This window comes from Microtus oregoni, unplaced genomic scaffold (assembly GCF_018167655.1).
Source record: "Microtus oregoni isolate MIOR12 unplaced genomic scaffold, Mior012 000084F_ref0000050, whole genome shotgun sequence".
Classification (NCBI taxonomy): domain Eukaryota; kingdom Metazoa; phylum Chordata; class Mammalia; order Rodentia; family Cricetidae; genus Microtus; species Microtus oregoni.
Genome location: NW_024544550.1, coordinates 5,035,843 through 5,063,406, shown reverse-complemented (window position 1 = coordinate 5,063,406; position 27,564 = coordinate 5,035,843). Strand labels below are relative to the sequence as shown.

Genomic DNA, 27,564 nt, shown 5'->3' with positions numbered 1-27,564 from the left:
TTTGATCTTCAAATTTATATTCTGCCTGTATATAATATTTTAGTAAATCCTTCCCCCACTATCATAGACCCTTTCATATCCTATATCAAATCTTTGGCCATTCTAAGTCTGTATTATTTGTTTGACATTGGGCCTTGCTATGTGGCCTATGCTAATATTGAACTTTCAATCCTTCTGCCCCAACTTCCCAAGTGCTAGGATTACAGGAGTGTGCAACTAACTGCACCTTCCAGTCCACCTCTTTAACAAAGAGACCGTGTTTCTTTACGGGTACTGTTGCAGTTTTGGTCATTGTCATCAGCATTCCCATATGTTTTGAAATCTCTAGTTTGTCCACTCTGATCTGCTTTTCATACTAGATGTTCTGGAAACATCTATTTGACAATGCTTCCTTTCCACCTACCAGAGGTAATGTTCATATTCCTATTCAGGCCTTACTGAAATAGCACCTAGCTAGCATAGACCCATATCTAGCTACTCACATCTTTTATCATAAATGCTCAAGACAAACTGAACTTATTTGCTTTTGAAATATATTTTTGTTTTAAAATTCTTTCATTTTTGAAATTATAATGTATTTGCACTATTCCCCTTTCCCTTCCTTTTCTTCTTTCAAATACTCCCATGGCCTCCTTTTTTATTGATTGTTGTTACATGCATATATGTCAATACATATATATATTATATATTATATACTTAGACATAACCTGCTCACTCTGTATAATGTAATATTTTCTTACAAAGCATGATTTTTTTACTCCTCCAAGCTTTTGTTTGTCTGAACAATTTTGATTTGTCTATGACTCCCACCAATTTCTCGGCCAGAGTTCAATGATTAACTCTAAATGATCAGTATAATAATTATATATAAATGAAACCAGATCCTTAAGATTAATTGTCTAGTCAATGTTTAAAATTTCTCACTATCTCATTACAAGAAACAGGTTTCAAATAAGGGCCCTGTGTCACCTTTGCTGAATACAGCTCTCAAATGTCTCCCTTTGCTGAACAGAGACAGTATGCCTAACTACTGGGCTCTAACATGAGCTTTATATACATGTCTGTTTCATTTATTTATTTATTTTTGGGGTGCCGGGAATGAAACCAACAACCTTGTACGTCCCATACCAGTGCTCTATCACTGAGTTGTTAACCCCAGCCCTAAGTTTTCTATTATTAATGAAGGTGACAACGTCCATAGTGGATATTATGAATCTGGGGCATTCGTTGATTTTTTTTTCAGAGACAGCGAATAACTTAAAGTAGTTTTGAAAAATTTTAAATATATGTGTGTGGGCTTATTTTTCTAGAGAAAGTCTTTCTGTCTGTTATTGTGTTCTTTAAAGCTTTAACTATATTCAGAATCACTTAAAATCTTATTCTAATGGGCACAGGAAATTACAGAGCACAAAGGCTAGAGGAAGAATGTAAATTGGCTATTTGAGGAGATCTTTACATGGATAGAGAAAGAAATTAAATTCTGTTAGGCTTGTTAGCTTGAAATTGGAGAAACCTTAAAAAATTGCTTTTAAAAGTGCTACTTGGGAATTAGTTGATGCATTTATTTAGAAAGAGTAAATTATGCAATTGATTGGGCACTCTGTCCCTTTTGAATTGCATCCTTTTGAATAAAGCAGATTGGAGACTCGAGTTGATTCAGTTGTGTCGGTGAAAGTCATCCGAACATCTTAAATTGAACCTCATTTGAATGAGACCTGTGACTCCATGCAAGTCGGGCAGGGTGGAGACTGTTCTTGTGGGATGTAGTCAGTCTGTACTAGAATAACAATTTTGAAAATGTGTGCAGATTTTCAGATTTAAATATGTATACATGAAGGTCATGATTAATCTTTCTTCTTTGTACCAATTTATTTTTTTCAGATGAAACCCAGCATCAAACTCCTAATGGTACAATCACTAGCAACCTGGATCCCCCCAGGCTACCGCAGCACCTCAAACTACCCATTCAGAAAAGTGGGGAAACTGACCCTGGAAGAAAGTCCCCAAATAGATCTGTTTCTGACTACCAATCGGAGCCCTGCCCAGAGATGGATGTGGGGAAGTTGGTATTTAGGTTGCAGGATGGAGGGACCAAGGCTACTCCAAAGGCCACCAATGGACCTGTGCCAGGTTCTGGGACCACAAAGACCTCCTCTTTCCATATAAAGAGACCAGCTCCCAGGCCAGTGGCTCACCACAAGGAAGGTAAATGTTTAGCAATGCTATGGGAAGCAGAACTGAGCCAAGCTGCTTTTCACCATGGGAACTTTCTAGGGTTGGAGGTATCTTCCTCCCTTGCTCCTGCCCTCCTTCTCTCCCTCTTGTCACGTGTCCTCCCATGTCTTGCTTTTTTGATTGTAATTTTTAAAATTAGCTTGCCAAGTAATTAGTAGGTTTCAGTATGAGATTTTAATGCATATTTCATTTTAGTTGATTCTTATCGCCCATTCCCCATCTCCTTGATTCCCCTTCCTTGCTGTATATTTGCACCTTCTACTTTGTTCTATTGTCTTCCCGACCTGCTCTCTTAGAGCCTCTTTTGTTTCCCAGTCGCCTGAGTCGCCTTCTAGTTTGCTGCCCTTTACTCGTATCTCCTGCCAGTTGTGCACTTCACAGTTAGAAACTAAGGTGTGGCTATGAGAGACAGTGTAGAGCAGCTGTCTTTCTGGAGCCTGGGTTAACCGGCTTAAAACAATTTGTTTGCATTTCTCTCCATTTTCCTTTTGAAAATTTCATTTTTTTTATGGACGACTAAAAGTCCTTTGTGTATAGGCAGCACTTTTTCATTATCCATTTATCTGTTGATAGACATCGGGGCCTAGCTATCACCAACAGAGCTACAGTGAACATGGACGTGCGACAAACAGTGTGGCCGGATATAGAGTCCTTTGAGTTTATGCCCGGGAGTGGTATAGCTGGGTAAAAAGAAGTTCTATTGGTTTTATAGATACCCCCACGCTACTTTACATAGTGGCGTCACCAGCTTACCCTCCCACCAGGAGTATGTAAGTGTTCCTCTTTCCCCATATTGTTTTCTTGATGTCAGCCATTCTCACTGGGTGAGATGGGATCTCAATGTCGTTTTAATTTACATTTCTTTGATGGATAGAGATGTTGAATATTTGAAAATGTATCTGGTCTTCCTTTGAGAACTATCTTCTTTTAGTCACTGTTTAGAGACACCATCACCAAGTCAACTCTTGTAAGGAAAACATTTCATTGGGGGCTCGTTTACAGTTTCAGAGGTTCAGTCCATTATCGTCAAGGCAGGGAGCATAGCACCGTGCAGGCAGGCAGGCAGGGTGCTGGAGGAGTAGCTGAGAGTTCTACATCCTGATCCGTAGGCAGAGAGGGAGACTGGGCCCAGCATGAGATATTTAAACCTCAAAGTCCACCCCCAGTGACACACTTCCTCCAACAAGGTCACACCTCCTCATCTTGTTAATCCTTTCTAACAGTTCCACACTTTGATGACTAAACATTCAAATATATGAGCCTATGGGGGGACATTCTTATCCAGCCACCAGTGTCTGTTCAGATGGTTGGCCCATGTTCTAATTGATAACTATTTCTTTGGTGTTTACTTTTTAGAATTTTAAAACTATTTATTGGAGATATTAACTCCTTGTATGTTGTCTAGCTGATGAAGACTTTCCCCGTTCTCTTGGCTGTTTATTCTACTCACTTGTTATTGCTATTGTTTATAATGGTGGTGGTGGTGGTGGTTGTGGTGTGTGGTGGTGGTGGTGGTGGTGGTGGTGGTGGTGATGGTGGTGGTGGAGGTGGTGATGGTGGTGGTGGTGGTGGTGGAGGTGGTAGTGGTGGTGGAGGTGATGGTGGTGGTGGAGGTGGTGATGGTGGTGGTGGTGGTGGTGGTGGTGGAGGTGGTGGGGGTGGTGATGGTGGTGGTGGTGGAGGTGGTGGTGGTGGTGGAGGTGGTGGTGGAGGTGGTGGTGGTGGTGGTGGAGGTGGTGGTGGTGATGGTGGTGATGGTGGTGGTGGTGATTGTGGTGATGGTGGTGGTGGAGGTGGTGGTGGTGGTGGAGGTGGTGGTGGAGGTGGTGGTGGAGGTGGTGGTGGTGGAGGTGGTGGTGGTGGTGGTGGTGGTGGAGGTGGTGGTGGTGATGGTGGTGGTGGAGATGGTGGTGATGGTGGTGATGGTGGTGGTGGAGGTGGTGGTGGTGATGGTGGTGGTGGTGGTGGTTCTTTGAATCCATATGGTTCCATTTGTCAATTCTTGGTCTATTTCCTGTTCTGAGATTTGTTGTCTGTAACTATATCCACAAGTGTTTACCCTTTGTTTCATTGTTTCCAGTTTAAGATCTAGGTCTCTGATTGATTTTGAATTAATTTTTGTGCAAGCTGAGAGCTATGAAATCTAATTTCATTATTTTGCAAGAAGTTATTGAGTTTTGCTGGCAATTTGTTGAAGGGGCAGTTTTTTCCTCCAGCACACTTTCTTGGCGCTTTAATCAGAAATTAGGTTTCCGTAGTTGTGTGGGTTTATTGCTAGTTCTTCTGTCATGTTCCCTTGGTCTACATGTCTGTTTAGTGCCAGTAGCTTTACCATAGTCTAATCTGAGGTCAGGTAATGTGATGTCTCCGGCTGTGTTCCTTCTGCTTCGTGTTGTTTTTACTGTGTTCTTTCATATTTCTTATAAATTCTAGGATTCTTTTTTGTCTCTATGAATAATGGCTCTCAACATGTAGTCCATTAAGGACTTGGGCATTAGATCCTCCTGCCTCAGCCTCCTGAACCTCCCGAATGCATGCGGCCCTGCACCTGGCCTGACATCCTTTTCAAGGGAGTCTTTCTGTTTGGTAGCACAGTGCTGGAGCACAGGTAAAAACAGCAGCATCGAGTGAGGAACTGGGGAGCAGGATAGCAGAGGAAGGCCAGCAATGGAGTTGGTGTGGGAAGTGTCCACGAAAGCCTTTCACACTTGATGAATAGCATCACAAATTTCTTTTTAGAGAGGAGAGGCAGGGAGGTATTTTAGAGTATATATGAAGGCAGAGGGAAGCTAGAGGAAAAATAAGCCCGTCCAGATAAAGCAGAGGGAAGAAATTCTGTCGTCTGTGGCAGGCTCAGTACATGCTGACAGCGTTGTCTTTGAGCAATTCGGTAAATGCCATTTTGTGTGGATGCCAGCAAGATTTCCACAGAGCAATTGGCACTTTCTGATTCTCTGGTTTGATCCTCAGATGCATTTGCATGTCCATGTTACTTTCCGTGTCTGTACCTTGGGTTTTATATCTCTAAAATGGGAAAAAGTATAGCTACAAATAATTTTTTAGGATTAAAAAGAATAACAAACAAAATACCTGGCTCATAATCAGAAAATGAAATATGTTATTAATTTTCTCCCTCAGTCCTGTCTTCCCTCCCTACAAATTGCCTCTTATGGGAGGCAGCCAGAAAAGGCCAGACATCTATGGAGACATCTGCTTCAGTTTAGAAGTCATATATTGATCATCACATTAACCAAGTAGAAGCTTGGGGAGCGGCACTTCTACCCCTATGGTAAACTTTGCCCTGCCCGTTGTCAAGCCAGATCCTGTCAGCTCAGCACACACAGTAACTTTTAGCCTTCTACATCGGCTCTGCCTCCGACATCTTTGGATATAGAATACAATCCCCATGCCATCCCTTCTGCTGCTTCTCTCACACTCCCATCCTCTGGGCTGCTGGCAGCAGCAGCTCTGATCTAATGGTATCAGTTAATATAAGAACTGATCTGACTTGTCCAGGGCCATCCAGGCTTTCTCAGTCTAAGCTGCAGCATTGCCAGATTTTTTTTTTTTTTTTGCTCTTAAATCAGTTAGCAACAAACTTATGTGGTACAGTTTTCGTTAAAGCCTCTGGCCTTCAGCCTTGGCAGCACTCGGATGGGTTGGGTCATGGTAGAGCCCTGTAGCCAAATTGCTGGTATAGTTGCGTCTCTAAACCTTCCCCGCCTATCACTTCACCTCCGCTTTCCTCCCTAGTTTCGCTGATGTTCCTGGTAAATTCCTGGACACCAGAAGAGTTATCAGTTAATCAGTTGCTACACATGGTTCTTCCCCTGAGCTGAAGCGGATGATTAACCCCATGTGCTAACAAGCAACCTGAATGGCAGGCTTGGGGAGCAAGTTGCCTCTTCTGCTCACCCACTCTACACCAAAGAGTTGTCAGTAGCTTCCACCTTTGCTGTTGAAGGTGCTGTGTTGCTTCTGGTATTCCAAATGTGTCACCATCCTAACCTCTCTCCATCGTTACCCCTTCCATTGACCTAGCATGTGAGTGGATTTCATTGCTCTACCCATTTTTCCCAGAGCAATTAGAAATGGCAGGCACCTGGTGCCATGTTAAGGCTTCCTTCCATGGCAGTCGAGTGACTTTGCAAACAGCAATATTGTTCCTTGATGGAATTTTATTCAGGACCCTTTTCTATTCCAGACATGGGCCTGTATGCTTTTTCTTATTCATTGCATATTTTTATCATTGGTAAGTGTGTGAGGTAGGTTTTACCCTACCCATCTCAAAGAAAGAGTGGCTCAGTAGGAAGCAAATTGCCCAGCATCCCTTGGGCTATAAAATGCAGAGATGTTGCTGGAAACTAGATATTTGGTATGCTTTTTATATAACACATTCAGTTTTAAAGACTTATTTTAAGCATGTGAATATTTGTCTGCATGTATGTATGTATCATGCACCTTTTGCCCATGAAAGCCAGAAGTGGGTGTCACGTTCCCTGGCACCGAAGTTACAGATAGGAGTGAGCCACCATGTGAATGCTGGAGTTCACATGTGGTTCCTTCACAAGGGCAGCAAGCTCTTTTCAACACATAATCATCTCTCTCACCCCACAGTCCTTTTTTTCTGCCTTAGCCACCTCCTTCTTTTACAGCAAGCATTACTTTGGCGTATACAAATTAGCACGTCTTCTTTTGACCATGTGAGTTTGTTGTCTTTTAAATTAATTTTCTAGGTTAGCATATAGAGTAATGGATGGTTCATCATAGCATCTTCATGCATATGTGTTATGCTGTGTTGCCATTTATTCCTCTCCTTCGCTAGTGTGCCTCCTCTACTTGGTTACCTTTCTTTCCCCAGTTAGTTTTCCCCTCTACTTTATTTCCTGTTATATATATTACATTGCTCTCTCTATTTCCCACCTCCATTACGATCTCTTCCTCCACTCTCCCCAGTTTCTATTTTTGTGGCCCTCCATGTAGATCCCCCACATCTATTGAAATCTAGGTTCTACATATAAGAGAAAACAGGTAGCATCACTCAATGCTGCTTTCTCTTACCGGTTCTGGCTTTACAAAATGCAAGTGTATAATTTCTACAAAGAGATTTAGTATTTGGGGGAGAATGAAGAGGACAGAAGGGTGTATGCCTTTCTCTTCTATCTGGGCATTCATTCAGACATCACACTAAGCAAAGGGAAAGACCGAGAGGAAAAGCCATGATTCTGCCTTCCCATTGTTCACAGTGAGGATGGCCCATAGGCTGTCAGTCAAAGCCCGGTGTGAGCTATGTTCTTGGATGATAATGAGAGCAGTAAGAGCCAGGGTAAGAAGCCCTTCATTCTGCCTGAGTATAGATATTAAAGTAGGTAGGGCCACACACACGGGCCCTAGGGCATGTGGGTTTAACAGCCCTGCTTAGTTTCTTTCCTCTCTCTGGTAATAAGCTTCTGGGCTTGGAGGAAGGATATTTGCAAGACCTTTTTTAGGCACACAGCCATCAATTCTTCACTGAGGTGACTAATGCTGTAAGTGGCATTTGTATCTGCTCTAAAAGTATTAGGAACAGACTTGCTCCTGCAGTAATGGGCGTTGCTGGCCATTATCCACATTTTCTTGTTTGAACTTATTATGCGTATGCTTTAGTAATCTACTGTTTGGTTTTCATTCTCTGCCGTTCCTGGAGTCTAACTCCAGAGTGTTCCATAAGGATAGTTGATGGCTAAGGGGAAAGGAAGGCTATAGGATGCGCATGGAGGAATGTCACAGAAAGCAAGAGATCATTGTAGAAGGCTAGGGCTGAGGGAGAAGAAAAATCAATCTTCCCCCTGCTCTTTCGCCCGAGGTGGGGTATAGGTGGATATTAGGGAGGGTGTTAAGAAAGCTGCATAAAATCGAGAACTGATGACTATTGTCTCTCCATAAACCCACACATGCTAAGATATTTGCTCACCACCATTTGGCAGAGGATGGGAAAGGAAGGAGCCAAATGTTTTGGAGAGGGCAGTAAGTTTGTAATGAAACCTATGTTTTGGACCAAGAATCAAAAGAAAATGACCGCCATTTGGTGGAATTCTATAGACTAGAGAGAATGTGTGGTTAAAACCCCATCCTCCATTACTTCCCTTGATATGTGTTTTAAATTTGACCCCGTCTCTCCCAGCTGTGGGATTTCAGGTAAATCATAACCTGTCTGAGCCTCTCATTTGTATAAGAGGCTCATAATTGTGCCCATTGGATTGCTATAACAAGGAAGGGTGGCATGTGTATACCTGTGCCTTTCCAACTACCCTGTAAATGGAAGGAGTTGTTTGGTTTTGATAGCATGCTGTTGTAATTAGGTCAGCTTTACTTTTTATTTCCCCACTATGAGTAGTATGGGCTAGCACCTCTACCACAGGCAAGATGTGTGTGTGTGTGTGTGTGTGTGTGTGTGTGTGTGTGTGTGTGTGTGTGAAACAGTAGAAGTAGTCTATAAAGCACCTAGTTATCTAGTAGAGGCTCAAGAAGTGGCAGATTACAAGACAGGGACATCTACTTTTCTGTATTCTAGAGCCTTGGTGGAATCTCAAATGTAAAATGTGGGCAGAAGAAAACAGCTCAGAACTACTTTTTTTTTTTTGTCTTCAGCCTCGCTATACACTTGATAAACACCCAGACAGAAAAAAAAACATTGTGGAGAAAAGAGACAAAAAAGGACATTTAGCTCTTCTTAGTCCAGTTCCAGTCCAGTTGGTCCATGGGTCCTCTGACAGTCCTATTCCAGGGTACCCACCCATACCTCACTTCCTGGAGCTCCCATGCTTGGCCCTCTAATGTGACTGCTTATAGCCCATGCCTATGACTTCTCATCCCAGTTTGGACTTAAGATCCCAGGGAGACTGTATAGGATCACTTGTGTTCATCCCTTGTTGGACACAAATGCTCTCACAAAATCCCTAGTATATTGAATACTTACTTTAGGTCTCAGAATACCCTTGAAGCCCGAGAGTATTGAGCTTGTGTGTCATAGGAAGCTCAGTTGGAAGCCTAAAAAGGGAAAGCTTTCCTTGCTGTCCTTCTAAAAGGCTGCATTGCATTTTTCTTTACTCAATAAATATTTGTTGAATATCTGCCGGTTACACACAGAGCAATTTACTTGGTTCTCTTGGGGATACAGAGATGAGTCCCACCTGGATCTTGCTCTCAAGTTGCTCCCATTCTAATAGGGGAGAAAGAGCCATGAAAGCAAAGAGCCAAAGTACAAGATTCAAAGTACAAGACAACCAGTGCCTTCAGAGCTGGAGAAAGGAACTTGGAGAATCTTAAGCTTCCTAAGAGACATGGCACTTAAGCGGATGCAATTTGGGGCATGTGGGAATAGGATAAAGAGGATTTTGGAAAGATGATTCATTGCAAGACATGCACACAGAACAATAAATAATGATGTTTGTCTAGACGGTAGCATATGTGAAGAAGAATGGTGGAAAGCAAGATCAGAAAGGACTGCTAAAGCCCAATGGAAGAGGGCATAGTGAATGCCAACTTAGGCATTTTGGGTATTACCGGCAGGCAACAGGGGGCATGAAATTGAAATCCATTTATTGAGAGGTAATAAGAAGGTGGAAGAAAGGAAGGGAGAGACTGATAAAGAAATTGAGACTTCCATAGTATTCCCAAACAAACATACAAAAGTTAGCAAAGAAAGGCAAAGGTTTACAGACTGATACCATCTGCTGATTCATCTGCAAAACAGTCCAATCTTCCTATTGTACTGGCAGAGAAATGAACCGCTGACTTACACAAGCTAGTTTTAGTATTAAGATGAGAAACCAGGTTTCTTGACTCCTAGTTATATGACTTCTTTCCGTGCTTTGCCAGTTTGACATTGTGGCCTAACTGTGACTGAGACAAATTAGAGGCAAGAAAGAACAACACCGGGGTCTTTCAGCCAAGAAAACTCTTTGCTGCTACTTCAAAGCATGACTTGTAATGAATCATCAAGTTGAAGTTGCATATAAAAGGGCCTAATCAGACGAACAGCTAATGGTGCTTACTTTCAGGCCCTAGTTAGATGTCCATTTGGATGTGGCTGTAAAGGTAATGAGTGAGGCTGCTGTTATGAGGATCATATCTGCTATACTCCTCAAGAGAAATGAGCCCTAGGCTAGGCATGGCTTCAGGTAGAAATAATTCTAGCTCTGAAAGTGTAGTGTCTTTCCTATCAAACTCCCTCCTCCAATAACTAGTGGAAATGGAATATCACTGCCATCTTTGCTCATGTGTGACCTGCAACGAGGAAGCGGGTTTGGGTGGCTTACAACTTTACAGCCCACACTGCCCATGAACCAGGGGAACACTGACATGCCCAGGTGCAAGTCCTGTCCTAGTCAAACTAGGACTGCTGAGGATGGATCTGGGTACTGCTTACTTAAAGGTCTTCCCATGTTCTCATGTGCAGCCAGGATTGAAATCCACTGCACCTCTGGTAACTGGAACTACATAGGTTGTAGAAATCACATGCACATGGATCTGTTAATGGTAAGCATTGAGGTTCCTTTTCATTTTGGAGTGTTTTCCTCAACGGTAGAAAAGGCATAACATTTGTGCAGAATGATGCCCAGTCTTAACTATGAAACCTGAAAAAAGCACTAAATGCGGTGTTAATGAAACTTGGATCAGAACTGGTGTTTGGTAATAAAAGTAGCCAGAACTGGAACTGTGTGAGACCCTGGTATTAATCCCCATACTGCAAAATCAGTCAATAAAAATAAATAGTAACTATTGTTTTACTTATTTTTTTACTGTTAATCATTATTATCATTTGCAATTTTCTATTACTGCTACTAATAACAACATAGCAGGCACCGGGAAAGAAGTGGACATAAAAATAGAAAATAATTTTCAATCATTACTCTATTACAATCTGGTAATGGGTAAATAGATTTACCATTCTGAGCCTCAGTTCCTTCTCTGTAAAATAGAAATGACATGAAGTCTCTATTCTTTCCTTCTCAGATGACTATGAACATCATCTGGGAGAATGTTTCAAACAGTATAAATTTGTTAGTCAAGGAAAGCAATTATTATTACTTTGATGATCTTTTATTTAATGCAGTTGTAGAAAATCACCCTGATGCTAACTATGGTGAATAGTATGTCCATAAATATAAGCTAGAGCCTAGATGGGAAGATAGAAATTCTCTGTAAACAGGAATAATATTTTACTTATTCCTCTACTAGTATACTACATATACTGTACTATCAGAATTCTGCCTTTTCTCCTGAGATTTTTCATATGTAACTCAGATTTGAACTGGCTCTAATAAAACGTAATTATGGTAATTTTTGATTTTTTGCAAATTTCATACTTGCAAATACACCATTTTTATAATATTTACCACCTCCTCCCCATAACTCCTCCTAGATCCCTCTTTCCTCTCACCCCTTTCAAATTTGTTTCCTCTTTATTTTTATAAAAACCTACTGAGTCTGATTTGTATGACCCATGTTCTCCTGAGTATGGGGACCATCCACTAGAATGTGTTTGCCCTACCAAGAGCCATAGTGTAAAGAAAACTGACTCTCCTTTCCATAGTAGCTAACAGCTGTCAGCATCTCCTCAGCTAGGTGTGGACTTACATGCCCCTCCACTCTCCATCCTGGAATGTTGACTAGCTTGATCTTATGCAGGTCTTGTGCATATAACCCCAGCAGCTGTGGGCATATGAGTGCAATAGTCTTGCAATGTCCAGAAGACACTGCATTGCTCTTATAATCTTTCCATTCTTTCTTCTGCAATGATCTCTGAGCCTGAGAAGAAATGTGAAACCATGAACACCTATTCTCTGCACTTTGACTACTTGTGTTTCTGTGTTAAATGTTATCCATGGAACAAATAGACTGCTCTGATGATATCTGACTGCTATATTAATCTGTGTATAGAGAAATGGATTATAGGTCAGTTTAATTCTATGTTTATTTATTGATAGCAGTAGGCTTTACCCCTTGACCCAGTGAACTCCTCAACCATGGATTTGAGACCATCCTTAGTACCAGGCATGTGCTTCTTCCTCTTGAGACCCTAAATTCAATCAGAAAGTAGTTGGTAACTTCTGTTACATTCCTGCCATTATTGCAACCATGATCATATCTTTCCAGGCCAGTTGTTATTTTAGCGTATACGATTTACAACTAAGTATGACCACTGATAACTTCCCCCCAGCAGCCTACATATATCTTCTGGTATTATGAAAGCTAGTCATCAGACAGGAGGCTTCCTGATCAGTACTAACTTTATTTCTCCACATCCTGTGTTCAAAGTACGTGGTATTTTCAGCAAAAGGGTCTTACCATCAAGTTTTGGTGGGCAACCAAGAGCAATTGCAATAGGCTGTGTTGTCCTGGGATCTCAAAGACACTTCTGATCAACAAATTGAGGGGAGGTATCTCACACCTGACAGCAGGCTTTTTATTTGGTAAGTTATGGCTTCTGGAAAGAGCTTTATTCCCTGTGTATGGTGACTCCAATTAAATTATTTTACATATTTAGAAATCTTATAAAATAATAGATCTCCATATAGCCTTTTCAAACAGCTTTAGTGTTATATTTCCCTACTTGTACACACTCTTAAGGAATGGATCTGGTGCTTATGATGTGAGCAAGCTTAGGAATCGATAGAAGGAAAGAAGTAAAAATCATCTAACACTTATTCATGCTTGTTTTGGATAGTATATCATCTAACTTTTTATAATCACCTTATGAAATGAAATTGTTATATACCAATTTCCCAAGTGAGAAAATTATAGTCAAAGACATTAAATCACTGTCCAAGTTCTCACTGCTTGGAAGTTTATAACTGTAAGTTTCTGTCCCACCCAGTCCCATAGCCATTCAATCTCAAATAAACACACAAAGGTTTAATGTTAATCATAAACTGTTTGGTCTATTGCTCAGGCTTATTATTGTCTAGCTCTTACAACTTAAATCAACCTGCAATTCTTATCTGTAGTTAGCCACGTGACTTTCAGTAAGAAATTCTCATCTTGATTCCTCTGTGTCTAGTCAGTAACTGACTAGTAACTCTCTGCCTTTCCTCCTCCCAGAATTCTCCTAGTCTGATTGCCCCACCTATACTTCCTGCCTGGCTACTAGTCAATCAGTGTTTTATTAAGCCAATATGGATGACAAATATTTACAGTGTACAAGAGCATTAACCCACAGCAGAAATAGCAGAATAAAGCCACACATCCAGGTCTTCACAATTCTAGAACCTCTGTATTTTCTGTGGCGTACTGTAGCTCAGACTCAAAATAACCACACAGAAACTATATTATTTAAATCACTGCTTGGCCCCTTAGCTCTGGCTTCTTATTGGTTAACCCCTACATATTAATTTAACCCATTTTTATTAATCTGTGTATGGCCTCGTGGCTGTGGCTTATCGGCTAAAGTTCCGGCATCTGTCTCCCGTGGGGTTACATGGCATCCTTCTGTCTCTGCCTCATTTCTCCCAGCATTTAGTTTAGTTTTCCCTGCCTATCTAAGTTCTACCCTGCTATAGGCCCAAAGCAGTCCTTTATTAAACAATGATATTCACAGCATACAGAGGGAAATCAGCATACTAATATAACCAAAAATCAAGACTTGTTTTGATGGGGTAGTGAAGAGACCAGTTTGATAGAGTAGGCTTGGTAGGTAATGTCCGGTAGTTATTCCTGAAACAATGATTTGTAGCTAGTTTAAAGGAGGCCTTGAATTATGTTGAGAAGTTTGATCTTTATCCTGTGCATTTTAGAGTTACTGAGAAGGACTTGAAGAAAAATAAAACTGTGTAAACTTTAGTAAATCCTATAGCAAGCAGTATTATGTAGATGGAATTTGAGTTTTTAATTTTACTTTAAGCATCTTGCAGAAAGAATGAAAATTAAGATCTAATATTAAGCAAATATCAAGATCTAATCCACTTCATTATTACACATATGGCTATATTAATATCATCTTCATTGAGACACAAGTACTTTTTGGTGGAGTTTTTTTCCTTCATTCTTGTTGAGACAGAGTCTCCCTCTGTAGCTTAGGCTTGCCTGGAACTTACTATGTAGACTAAGGTGGCCTCTAACTAATGTCAATCCTGTTGCTTTAGAGTCCTCAGCACTGGGACTTGAGTGACCATGCCAAGCTTTATGAATTCATTTTTACTTTATTTCAATATACATTTTTGTCTTGACCTTGTCCAAGTTCTTGTCAGTTTATATGCAATATGTGTTAGTTGCTTGTAAGAGTAAATTGTTTGGTTAGCTTTTGTAGTTCTGGCTGATATTTTGCTATGTATGTTTTGTGCCAGCTGGTTTTTCTTATTTTTTATCTTGGATGAATTCTTGTAAGGTTTTTTTCAAAGTGGAATTACTAGATAAACAGGCATGAATTATTTATTACCTATGCATAATTTTGTGTTACATCCAGATTGTTCCAAAATACTTGATAGGTATCTAGATAGAATTAGTCCAGTTTATCGTGCCACCAGCAGTATGAGAGTACTTGTTTTTACCATAATCCTGCCAGTGCCATTTCATAAAAACTATTTGTTTATTTCTTCCAATTAAACTGTAAGCCAGAAATGTGGAGATAGCAACGTGAGATAGAAGAGTACTTTAGTACTGAAAGGACCTGGAATTTTTTGAGGTTTATTTTAGTTTTCATTTTATGTACATATGTATGTTGATGTGCATACAGTTGCCCACAGAGTCCAGCAGAGAATGTTGGGTCTGGAGTTGCAGGTTTTTCTAAGCCTCCTGACATAGGTGCTAGGGATGCAGTTTGTGTCCTTTGGAAGAGCAGTAAATACTTTCAACTGCTGAGTCATTTCCCCAGTCTCAGGATCTGATTTTAGTAGGGATGAATTTATCAAATTTAAGTTCCTCATCAATCACCTACTCTATGGCATTAATCACCTACGATGTGGCTGGCACTGTAATAAACATACTAGTTCCTAACTTAGTCCCTTCGATCTCTATAAACAAATGTGTTACTACTCTGAATTGTAAAGCCAAGGAAATGTAGAATTAGAAAATTCGTAACAAATGTAAGGTACATGAAATTGTACAGTCTAGGTTGGAATGTAAGCTTTCTAAAGGGCATCAGCCAGAAGAATTTTAAAACAAAAATAGAGTTGTTGTTAGCTAAGAAGAAATGGGGACCAGAGAAGATGACCCAGCCAACCCCAGGTCATCGACTGACATTTAGTGTTCTATTTGGGCGACTATTTATGTCCTTGTTATTGCTTTCTCTTTTAGGAGATACTGACTGTTTCAGCAAAGTTCGGCCCCCAGGAGAAAAGCAAACAATCATCCGTCCTCCAGTGAGACCCCCAGACCCTCCTTGCCGGGCCAGTGTTTCACAGAAGCCAGAACCAAAGCCAGATACTGTGGCTGGCAATGCAGGGGAAATCCCATCATCTGTGTAAGCAATGTTTTCCCTCAACTTGATCTAAGGCCTGTGCTGACCACTAGAAGTGCCTTTAGGGTCACCATCTCTGGTTGCTAAGTGTATACAGCAGACAACTCTGGAACATCATTCTCTTTATAATCTAGAGACTATCCAGTGTCATCCCTGTGTGGAATATTCCATTCAGTATCCAAAGTTGGGCTATTTCACTACATATGAAGACTTTTTCAAAGTCTTATATAAAGACTCATTTGTTCTTAGCTGCCCTGATGTCTGTGGAGGAAGAAAAATTACTTTCAGTTTTCTGCTCTAAAAATCTTTTCTATTTTGTGTTATTGCTACTGGTTATTCAAGTAATTTAATGAGCATGTAATTTTTGTCATTGTACTTGTGCTTGGGGCTTTTTTCTTTCTTTCTTGCAAGGGTACATTTTAAAAAAAAATCATCCAAAATGACTCAGGTCCTCTAAAGATCCTCTTACAGGATACCCAATAGGCCCTCTGGTTAGGGAGCCAGGGAAAAAGTAGAGCCAAGAAACCAGCTGTGCTTGGCCATAGCTAGCCTGACTGGCCTCTCCTCATGCCCTCCTAAGACCATCTTCCTGGACCATTAGCACATCACGTCCAGACCCTTCTTTTTCTTGTGTCTTTTATTTTCCATAATTGTAAAACTTAGGGAAAGATCAAAGCCTCCACAACTTCCACTAATTAGCAATGTGTGTTTGCAAAGCTCCCTCAGTCATACTTTGAAACCAAAGACTGTTTTCATTTACTTTTCCAAAGACAGGTCTGAGTGAGTCTCAGAGTTTACCATTCTGGATCTATAGGTAGTAAAGGATCTTTTTTTTTTTTGCCCTGGGGTGCCTATGGCTTCAGAACCATTTCTCATTCTGATATTCGAGTTTTGCCCTGGGCTTTTTGCGAGCCAGGGTAGGGCCTGGTATTGGTGACCTGTCTGGTACTGAGTGTCATGTCCTTTCCATTGGTCTTTGCTTCTCACATGTATTCCACTGTAGCTCATCATATTTGCTTGGCTTCTATTTGCAGGGTGGCATCCAGGACCAGATTCTTTGAAACAGCATCCCGGAAAACTGGAAGGTAAGAGACACAGCAGAGAGGGCAAATGGCAGTACTGCATGGATGCATCAAGTGCAGCTCATCAGGTTTTGCTCTTTCCTCCTCCTTTTCTGTTTCTCTATAGTTCTTGTTTTCTCCCCTCCTCTCTGTCCTTCTCTCCCTTTTCCTCTCCCACCTTTCTCCTGCAATCATCGTAGATTGGCTTCTATTTCTTATCAGTGTCCTGTCTTTTTCTCTTGCTTGTTCTTACACGTGTCTCTGCCATTCTCAGTTTTTCTGCCACTTTTTGCACTTCTCGCCCTGTGTTCTCTTTATGCCATCCTTCTTGCTTTTCTTAATTTGTGTCTCTGTTGTCTCTTTTCTTACTCATTTTTTTCCATTTCTTCTGCTTCTCGTTCTCTTTCACAGACATACCTGTGCATGTACTCTATTGTATGTACACACATGTGGTCCTAGTTAGAGTTACTGTTGCTGGGATGAAACACCACTACTAAAGCAGCCTGGGGAAGGAAGGGTTTACACTTTCACATCATAGTCTATCACTGAAGGAAGTCAGGACCGGAACTCAAGCAGGGCAGGAGCCTGGAGGCAGGAACTGATACAGAGGCCATGGAGGGGTGCTGCTTACTGGCTTGCTCCACGTGACTTGCTCAGCCTGCTTTCTTATAGAACCCAGGAGTACCCACAATGGCTGCTACCCCCAATCAATCACTAATAAGAACATGTTTTGCACACTTGCCAAAAGCCTGATCTTATGGAGGCATTTTCTCAGTTGAGGCTCCCTCCTCTCAGATAGCTTGTGTCAAATTGACATAGAACTAGCCAGCGCACATCCCAAAGTTATGCTGAAAAAAAGAAACCTTGCATCAATGAAGGTCTTTTTGTTGCTATTATTTTACTTACTTAGACATCATAGTGTATAAGGTCAGCTGACAAAGGCTTGTAGAATATAGCATTCTATTGTCTATGGGTTCAGAGTAAGTATGGCTCCCATTTCAAAAGTAAGTAGTTGACTAAATGATTATCAAACTGACCATCCATCTAAATCTCTTGAAAAATTGTTTAAAAAAATCCCAGATTCCTGGCTTCTCCTCTACACTCACTAAAATTGATCTTTTGACTGGTACATGAGAATCCATTATTTCCTCCTTTTGTCATCCCTCTTCCCTATTTACTTTCTCCTTCTTCTCCTTCTGTTCATCCTTCCTTCTATTTGTTTTTAATTTTTTTTCCAAATGCTGGTACAAACTGTTCAAGCTCTGGGCATTTGGGAGCATTTGCACAAAAGCATCCAGCGGAATGGTTGCTTAGTCTTCAAGGTGTTTGCTGTGAGTTTGATTCATGTGGCTAATCTGAGAATTTTTTTAGTTGTGCTTCTTGGCCAAGAACAAGAGTTAATGTTTTTAGGCTGCCAGCCTAAAAATGGAGCCAGGATAGGTTTGACATTCTCTTCCCAATACCATGAATCGAATTCACCAGGATGTGATTCCACATGGCAAGTCACCACAGGCAGCTATGGGATCAGCCAAATTCTGTTTAGACAATAACTTATCATTTATTTTTACCAGAACAGATGAAAGTGAGGCTAAATCCCTTATTTCTTTTACCAGAGGATGGAAAATGAAGAGGTTTTGGAGTGGAACTGGGAATTATATCTCAGTGCTAAAGTATTTGTACATCATGCTTGAAGCCTTGAGTTCCACAGAGTGGGCCGAGGCAGAGGGGGAAAGAGAGGTTCTTAATAGAGTTGCCTCCTGTGAGTGACACTACTTCCTCCCTCCCTAGGATAAAGAAATCCTTTGAGAAATAAACACCAGAGAAATTGAAGGAAATAAACTGGAATGAACAAAAAGAATCAGGCATATTGAAGAGTTAATACATGAGCTGGGGCTTGATCAAATAGAAGTACACAGCAAAATTTGGGGATTGATCTGTATCTTAGTTCAGGCTGTCAAGACATTAAGAAGGGAATATTTAAGAGGCATGAACAAAGTCTAGTAGAATTTCTAGTGAAGGCTAACTTTCAGTAGGAAAACCATTGCCAAACTGATGTTGAGGGCATGGAAAGACATTTGCAAGGGGGTAGGATTTGTCATCCAGTGCTCAGGGCAGACTTAGACCAAGCACAACACCGGAAGGCCTTGTCCAAAGCAGGCACTTCAGCCTATGCTATTCTATCCACTCTTTATCTGGGCTTCTCAAACCTAGCCTTAATCCTGTTCTGTGTCCTAAGAATCACCTTGGAAGGAATGAAAGTAAGGCTAAAACATACCAGCCTTCTATCTTGGCTAGCTGTAGTTCTTACTCAGAAGCTGCTTAGGAAAAATATTCTTCCTACCTTGAATCCACCACTACCAGTAGTGTATTCACAGGCTGGCCACTGAGCAAGATGTTCCCAGTCACGTGGCTAATCCCTTATATGGTCATTGTTGCCTACCTCTTCGATCATCTTGCCTTGCTGCTTTTAGTTTTTCCTTTGCATGCTTGACTGTAGCCTGTCATTTTGATAGCATCTGTTCCTCATTCTCTTGCCCTCTTCAACAGTTAAAAAGAAAAAAAAAACTCAAAGGAAATATTATTAGAGATTTGTCAGGAAGAAAAGGGAAGAGAGAATATTCCATAAGGCAATGTAGCTTCAGAAGTGATTAGTGTTCCACTTTGTCTATAATGTGGGGTTGAAAAGAAGAAAGCTTAGCTGAACGGAACACCAGGAAAATGGATTAGAGCCAGACTGCAAAGGTCTTGTATGACATGTTAAGGTGTTTGCTCTTTGTATTGTAGTCTGCTGGGGGCAGGCCGTTGAAGATATTTAGGTAGTTGTGCACATTCTGAGCTGGCTCAGTTGTAAAAAGATCACTCTGGTGGTAAAGATGGGAAGCAGGGAGACCAATTAGGAAAGAAATCTTGCTGGCCGGAGCTGATGGAAGGTCTGACCTAAGGTGTTGCTGTGGGAATGGAATACAGGGACAGATGTGTGCGCTCGGTTCCAGCAGACCCTGCTGACTTTTCAGATGGGAGGCACTGTGGAAGTGCTGAGAGAGATAAGTCTAACTTGGGCAATTTGGTAGATGGCACAACAATTAATCATAAAGAAACAGGTTTTGTGAGACATTTGCTGTGCTCAGGTTCAGACAGTCCCTGTGAAGACACTGTGAGACATCCAGGTAGAGATGCCCAGTGAGTAACTGCAACCCAAACTAATTGTCAGGGTGGGGCCTGTACAGATTTAGTAATAGAAATGCTAGGGATGACCAATGTTTTATAGAATTCTAGTGTGGGACATCACATATATACTGTATGAGTAGTGACACTTTGGAAGAAGATTCCCAATAGTTGGTGGTAATTAAAACCATGAATAGGAATAAGATAATTTAGGCAACTAGTTATAAGTAGTTTCAAGAGATGAGAGAAAAGTAGAAGGCTGTGGCTGTAGCTGGGGGAACCAGCTGTTATGTGGGATGCTCTGGCTATATTGTTAGGAGATTTCTTTTCTATGGTTGTCTCTTTCTCCCAGTTCTCAGCTGAGTATGGAAGGCGAATTTAGGGCTGATCAGCAGGCTGACCAGAGCTTGTGTGGTTTTTGTAAGACCAAGGAGGACTTTGTTTTACACGGTACTGACCCCTGCCTTCTTGTCCTTCTAACCAGCAGTGATAATCATGCGATGTGAACTGTGGTCTTGGGTCAGCTTCTGTCTTGTGTCTAGTTTCCCATAGTCTACTACTCAAAAAATTGTTTTAGCTCCTGAAAGATGGCTTCGTGTCTAGAATAGTGGGTTCTCTAAACCTTCCCAACCTAGAAGAATGGAACCAAATGCAGTAAAAGATCTGAGCAGAATAATTTCCCCCTAACCAAGTGACTTGTTTACCATTAACCTTTTCAGTCCTGACATCAAGGGCTTCATTGAGCTCTCTTTCTTTTGCCCACAGCTCTCAAGGAAAACTTCCTGGAGATGAGAGCTGAGGCCACAGGTATGTTGTTTCTACCCTTCATGACAAAACGTTCAAATAAGCCCTTTTCATGGCTAGGACTTTGAAGACTAGAATATCACACAAGTCCAGAGGGTAGGACCTTACTCCATGTCTCAGTTTGCTCCCCTAAAATTACATACTTTATTTGTGCGGTTTCATATGATTTGCAGTTTTCTTTCCCTGCCATTTCCCCCTCCACTATATTACTGTAAGATTGCTTTTCAGCTGAATTCATTAGAAATCCCAGGCTGGATATTTTGGCCAAGCATGTTTCCTTTTCCAAATCTCAGTTTCTGTTTGTAAAATGAGACGATGGACCTGCCTGCCTCCGCTATTGTTCGAGTCTCTAAGGATGCCAGTGACTTCCTCTTTGATATTTAGACAAATGACAATGTGTCTATAGTGGGACTTCATTCCTTGAGACCAAGTAACTACTTCAGTTCTTCCCACCTGAACCATCCTCTGTGGTCCTTTATGTTCATTTGAGTGTGCAAAACTTTCATATCCAAGATCTCATTTGATCCACATCCCATGCCAGAAAGAAGGAGGATACTATGTGTTCCAACTCAACAAACAAAGGAACTTAAGTTCAGAGGGGATAAGTGACTTGCTAAGGTCACAGGAGGCTTGGGGGTCAGGGAAATGTCTTTCTCTGCATAAGACTTTGATTGCTTGGTTATCAGATCTCTGGCATGACATGAACCAATGTGAACATTAATGAGGTCCAAGTATCTGGAGTTTGGCTTGCCATGTGCTCCTTAGCCTTCTGTGTTTTCCTGTCACTGCCAGTCCTCCATGGCCTAGCGATAGATAAGCTGTGTCTTATCAGCCTTAAGAATGAAGGCCTGGGCAAAGGAAGTTTGGAGATACCGAAAGGAGCGCAAAGGCAATGATTAAGATGCAAGGGAGGAGAACGGAGCGGCAGGCTCAGAAGTTTTAGTATCAGAATTTTGCTTCCCCTGTTGGTAGATTGTTTTAGGGAATTGGAGGTGGGGTCAAAGACAGTCTCTAGTCCTATTTAGAGCAGCCTTGACCTGCTGTTTGGAGTCTAAAGTACAAAGTCCCTTTTCCAGACTAGGTACTAGTTAGGGTAAGAAACTAGAGAGACACCCCTCCCCCTTCCTAACACCTGTTAAATATTCACCCAGGCTTACCTAACTCCCTATTTTTTTTTCTTTTCATTTTAGGTTTGAAAGGACTTGGCCTCGAGGGACCCTTTCCAGGTTGGGGAAGGGTCTACTTCAAACCCATGTGAGCTATTTGGTGCTGAAGAGCAGCTCATTTCCGGCCTCGAACCCTCAGTGTCTGGGAAGCTATAAAATAGGGAGCACATGTCTGAGACATGTGTTTGTTTCTCCTTTGTATTCTCTCTTCATCTCCCCAGAATGTCTGTTGTGAGCAGCTCCAAGGACACTGGATGGCAGGATTCTCTTAAGCTCCAAGCTCTACTGACGTGAAAATACCCACTGACCTGTATTGAAGAGGGGAGCCCAGCTTTCCACTCTTCTCTGAACTTGTCTCTTCAAAGGTCACTGGACTCTGACTGATTCAGGGCTAAAGACTGATCTTGGAGGCCTCACCCTGATCTAAAGGCTACCGGAGTTGGGGCCATTGTTTACCTTATTTGGAAGGGACTAGGGCTGTTAGTTGAATATTGGAGAATTGTGTCATGTCTCTTTCTGAGAATATGGACACTAACTAGTACCAGATTGGCACTCTGGTACCATGACATGTTAATGATGTCCAGTGGGGCCAGGCCGCGTGGATCATTCCCACACAGTGTCCTTCACAGTGCTAAGCATGTGTTGCATGTCAAAGCCTAGGCTGTCTGGATTTTCCTTTTGCCTACTTTCACCTAATAGCTTCCTTTCCAGCAATCAACAAATAAAACAAAGCAGAAAACGTCTTTGTACAAAACAAAACAAAACAAAACAAAACGGGGAGGGCCAAGTGTTAGGAAAAATGGCTAAGATTGACTTGAGTACGAGGAATTGTTGCTATTGCTTCTTATTTGCCTCTCGCTTACATGTTCTTTTATTTCGTGAAGAAAAAGCAAACAAGCAAATCTTACAAGCAAACAAAACTAATTCTTAGCCAAGTGCCTGTGGATTCTGGAACTCCATGATGCCCCCAAGATGACATATACAATTCCATGAGGGTAATGCCTTTTCTGAGCAGATGGTTCATAACATTCTACTGGATTTCAAATGGGACTGCAACCCAATAAAGGTTAAGAACCACAGCCCTTGAGATAAAAGACTCTTTACAGCCCATAAAGGGTTGGATTAGAAGGAACTTTCAAACGCATTTATACTAACAACAGCTTAGTTTACATGACGAGCAAGTTAGCGACCACAAGAGGACGAGATCCCAGGTGTCTGAGCTCCTACATAAGGTTCTTTTTAGTACGCCACATTTATCGAGGAGGGGGCCTTGTAGGTGGTGGCTTTAATGGTTCTTTGGGGAGCTATTGGCTTTGATTCTCTCTTGAGCCTCTCATATTTGCCAGCAAGTGGAAAATCCAAGCTACAAGCTGCTGGTCCTTTCAGCACTGCTGGAGTCACTGAAAGTGCACTAAAACGAAAGCAGTGCAGGGAGTAGGAAATCTGAAGAATAGACATTTTTGAGGCCTGGTTTTTAGGGTGTTGGTGCTTCTGTTTCTGTGCAGATGCCCGGGCCCCGGCCTCTGAGGCTTGCGGGGCTCTTACTGAGTTCTGGTCTTAGAGCTGAATCCTCTCTGTTAATGAGAGAAAAGCCAGTGTATGTGTAGAACTTGGTCACTGGAGTGAGCCAGGATCCATGAAGGATTAGGAAGACAGTTTGAGTCTAGTTTTCCTCAGGCAAAAGGCCGTGGTAAACATTAAAAGTCTTAGAATACTATGGAGAGGCAGAGAAAGACACTGCAATCCCAATAGAAGAAGTTTCTAGAAACTTTGCACTGTGATTGCTATGTTATGTGGGACATGGATGAAAACTCAGCTGAGAAGGAGGGGTCCCCAGCTTTGGAGGCCAGGGAGCAGTTGCTGGGGTGGTTCTACTTCTGCATCAACTCCTTTTGGAGAATGAAACAAAGTCTCTCCCTTTGACAACCTGCTTTAAAGAGCAATATGGCTGTGGTGAAGCATGATGTCGTGAAGGGAGATTGGCCTGGTCCATCTCTGCTTGATACATAGATGCTCACTCCAAAGAGGGGATCAGAAGAGGCCATATGTGCGTGGGTATCTCTGGGAAATTAGCAACAACCCTAGCAAATAGGTGAGAGAACTGTTAAGTCTTGAACTGATAGTGACGACGGAAGCGCTAACACTTATTAAGCACCCACTGAATACCAGATACTTCAAATACCTTAGATGTCATCCTAATAAGAATCATGCAAGTACTCAGCTTCTTGTACAGACTAAGAGGGTACCCAGTTGTGTTGTTACCGGCTCTAGTACACAGACATAATGTATACTAGAAGTGTGATTTCCATCCTGACCTCTCGGAATTTTCACCCTCTGCAATTTTCCCTATGTCATTCAGAGGTAGGTATTTAGACGGAGGACACATTGCTGGAGGTGAGTTGACTCTTGACTCCCATATGCCTAACCAATATGGAAAGGAAAACAGTGAGGGAGGGACGTGGTGCAAGGCTGCCTCGTAAGGGAGTAGACCATAGGCTGAAAGATAATCCCTAGTTGGGTTTTCTTTTCACTCTGAGTGCATCAGATTTTTAATATGTTTTAAGAGATCATCGAAACTCACCTTGTGAAGTGAAGAATTTGTTGTGATCGGTAGCTGTGAATTAGTCGCTGTAGTCACTTTTCAGAGAGAAAGGGTCCTTCCAGGTGTGGCTGTGTTTTCCCAGTACATCCCTACCTGTCACGTGTACAGTTTGATCAAGAAGACTGGTGATATACATGCACGCACTTGGAGAGAACGGAAGTTCTCTGTGCCTTTGTGGAATTTGATGCCCTGGGGTCACCTTGCTACAAAGGTTTTCCGTGGTGAAAGCAAAAATCAGGGGTCATTTAATAAAAAGAAATTTCATTGAATTTTTATATTTCAAGTTGAAAGAGAGGTATTAAGAAGTATCCAGCCAGCACAGGACAAAAACTAAACATTCAGTTTAAGAAACAAAATAGTGTCGTGTAAGAGTGCTTTGGAAGTAATGGGCTACAATAGGGAAACATCCTCCCCTTTTCAAGACATTACTTTATTCTGTAAGAACTACAAAAAGTAAAGGAAGTAGTTCGGCAACTCATGAAATAATTGCTTTTGAAAGAACATGGACCAGTGAAGCTGTTATTAAAGAAGGAGCAGACAATTGACCTTGACACATTAGACGCCTACCTACAAAAGCTTTAGCGACAACAGCAAAGGAAAATCCAGAGTGAATCTAAATAACTTAACAAGATATTGTCAATGAAGTAAAGCCTTCATTTTCATATGAAATTGCCTATATGAACTATGAGTGTGAAATAAGAGAAAAGAATTAGATCCTTGAGCCCACTCATGTGATTTTCAATTAAGTGCTTGAATAAATGTCCTCCATCTGCAGTCTCATGATGGAAACAGTCTTTCGGCATATCAGGAATGATGGTGCACCCACCATCTTCCTCTCACGCTGTCTTGTAAAAACATTCAAAGAGAACTCGGCACAAAATGTTTTTGAACCCAAGAGTCTTAATCTATTCAGCTTTGCCATTCTCTCAGGCTGTATAGCATCAATAAGTGATAGCTAGCAAGTCTGTCTTGTAGGTAAGGAAACTTGAGGTCCAGGGAGGTAAAAATGACTTACCCATAAGAAGACTCTAGAAATTGATTAAAGTCCAAGATTGGGAACTGCAAATGGCTTTCTGTTTACCACAGTGTCACAAAATTAGTAGTGAAAACAAACCTCTGGGCTAGAGAGATGGCTCAGCCGTTAAGAGTACTGGTTGCTCTTCCTGGGGTCCTGAATTCAGTTCCCAGCACCTATATGACAGCTCACAACCATCTATAAGTATAGTCACAGGGGATCCAATGCCCCCTTCTAGTTTGTAGAAGTACAAAATACCCATATACAGAAAATTCATAAATAAATAAATCTTCAAAAGAAAATGAATCCCAAATATAAGTGAAGATGTTTTAAAATAGGATTAATAAAAATATCAGTTTTGGCCTTAGCATTACCTGGCAACTCATTAGAAACGCAGATTCCTCGGATCTACCTGAGACATCTGGAATATGAATCTGTATTTTAACAAGACCCCAGAAGAGATTTCTTTAATTATTTATTTATTAGGGATTTCTGCCTCGTCCCCACAACCGCTTCCCATTTCCCTCCCCCTCTCCCGATCAAGTCCCCCTCCCTCATCTGCTCGAAGAGCAATCAGGGTTCCCTGACCTGTGGGAAGCCCAAGGACTGCCCACCTCTATCCAGGTCTCGTAAGGTGAGCATTCAAACTGCCTAGGCTCCCACAAAGCCAGTACGTGCAGTAGGATCAAAAACCCACTGCAATTGTTCTTGAATTCTCAGTATTCCTCATTAGGTCCAAATCAGGAGCAGAAGGAGACGGAGCACGAGCAAGGAACTCAGGACCACGAGGGGTGCACCCACACACTAAGACAATGGGGATGTTCTATTGGGATCTCACCAAGGCCAGCTGGCCTAGGTCTGAAAAAGCATGGGATAAATCCGGACTAGCTGAACATAGCGGACAATGAGGAATACTGAGAATCCCAGAAGAGATTTCTATGCACATTAAAATTTTGAGAAACACTTGGCTTAGTCTGCTCTAATCTGTTGAGAGTCCATAACGCTCTGCTTCTTTCATCGGTTTGCACGTGGCCTGTGACTGTGTTGACAAGTGAATGAAGTTCCTCTATGTCCAAGCATAGCAGGCCAAGTCCAGGGAATAAGCAGACTGAAAGTGACCTGGCTGTCAGACTGTGCAAGGGAAGCAGTGCACAGACATGCGGCCGTTGGATGGAGCTTTTCAGGAGCTCTGTGGTTGTGACTCAGCTTTGTTACATCCTCTCTGAGATGCTGAGCATGCCATGCACATCGTCTCGTCTACCTTTTGTCTCAGAGGGTCTTTTCAACTTTCAGACTCAGGCCATGATGTAATGCCAGTGGGCAACTCTACTGCTCTTCAGCGAGGTTAGCATCGTCATTTCACAGAAGAAAGGCAATACTGGGAGGACTTTTTTTTTTTTTTTTTTTTTTTTTTTTTGGTTTTTCGAGACAGGGTTTCTCTTTGGCTTTGGAGCCTGTCCTGGAACTATCTCTTGTAGACCAGGCTGGTCTCGAACTCACAGAGATCCGCCTGCCTCTGACTCCCGAGTGCTGGGATTATAGCAAAGCAGTGGTAACAGAAATTTGCAAAGACCAGGAGGAGCCTAGCTCATTAATTGGCTGCAAATTAGTTAATTTTCAAATTCAAGTATAACAAAGAATGCAGAGTTTCGAGATTCAACTGCTTTCAGGCCACCTACTGGATGAATCAACTTGTGTTGTGGCTAAGGCTTTGCATGATTTAGTAAAAACAAGATTCCTTGCCTCAGATTTTTGGGGGATGCTTTGGCAGTGGGAGAAGAAACTTATAGTCATTGTCTGCTGCTTACCCCTCCAGGTGAGTCTAGTGCCCAGTATTTGAGAGCCACTGGCCTCAAGGTGACTTCTTATAGGTGGAGAAACAAACTCATCGAAGGCGAAGGACTTGCGTAAGGCTGTACCCGAGGGTAGAAACTACCTCCCCCCTTATAATACCATTCTACAGGACTTCCCTTAGGTGATCTATTTGCCACAGTCTAGACACCTGCTCCCAACAGCGAGCCACCCACGCAGAGGAGGTGTGCTGTATTGTCATCTGGGTGTTTTGTTTCTGTCATACA

General features: G+C 41.8%; 1 protein-coding gene across 1 annotated transcript in view; it reads left to right on the top strand.

Annotated features, from left to right (window-relative positions):
• Window positions 1-25,572, top strand: part of LOC121441921 (oligophrenin-1) — a 358,753-nt gene extending 333,181 nt beyond the window's left edge. Inside the window, exons 21-25 of the mRNA XM_041643322.1 lie at window positions 1,882-2,205; window positions 15,511-15,676; window positions 16,708-16,758; window positions 20,665-20,706; window positions 21,894-25,572. Of these exons, the coding sequence (XP_041499256.1) occupies window positions 1,882-2,205; window positions 15,511-15,676; window positions 16,708-16,758; window positions 20,665-20,698 (575 nt within the window). The 3' untranslated portion in view covers window positions 20,699-20,706; window positions 21,894-25,572. The remainder of the gene's footprint in view (window positions 1-1,881; window positions 2,206-15,510; window positions 15,677-16,707; window positions 16,759-20,664; window positions 20,707-21,893) is intronic.
• Window positions 25,573-27,564: the final 1,992 nt, after the last annotated feature.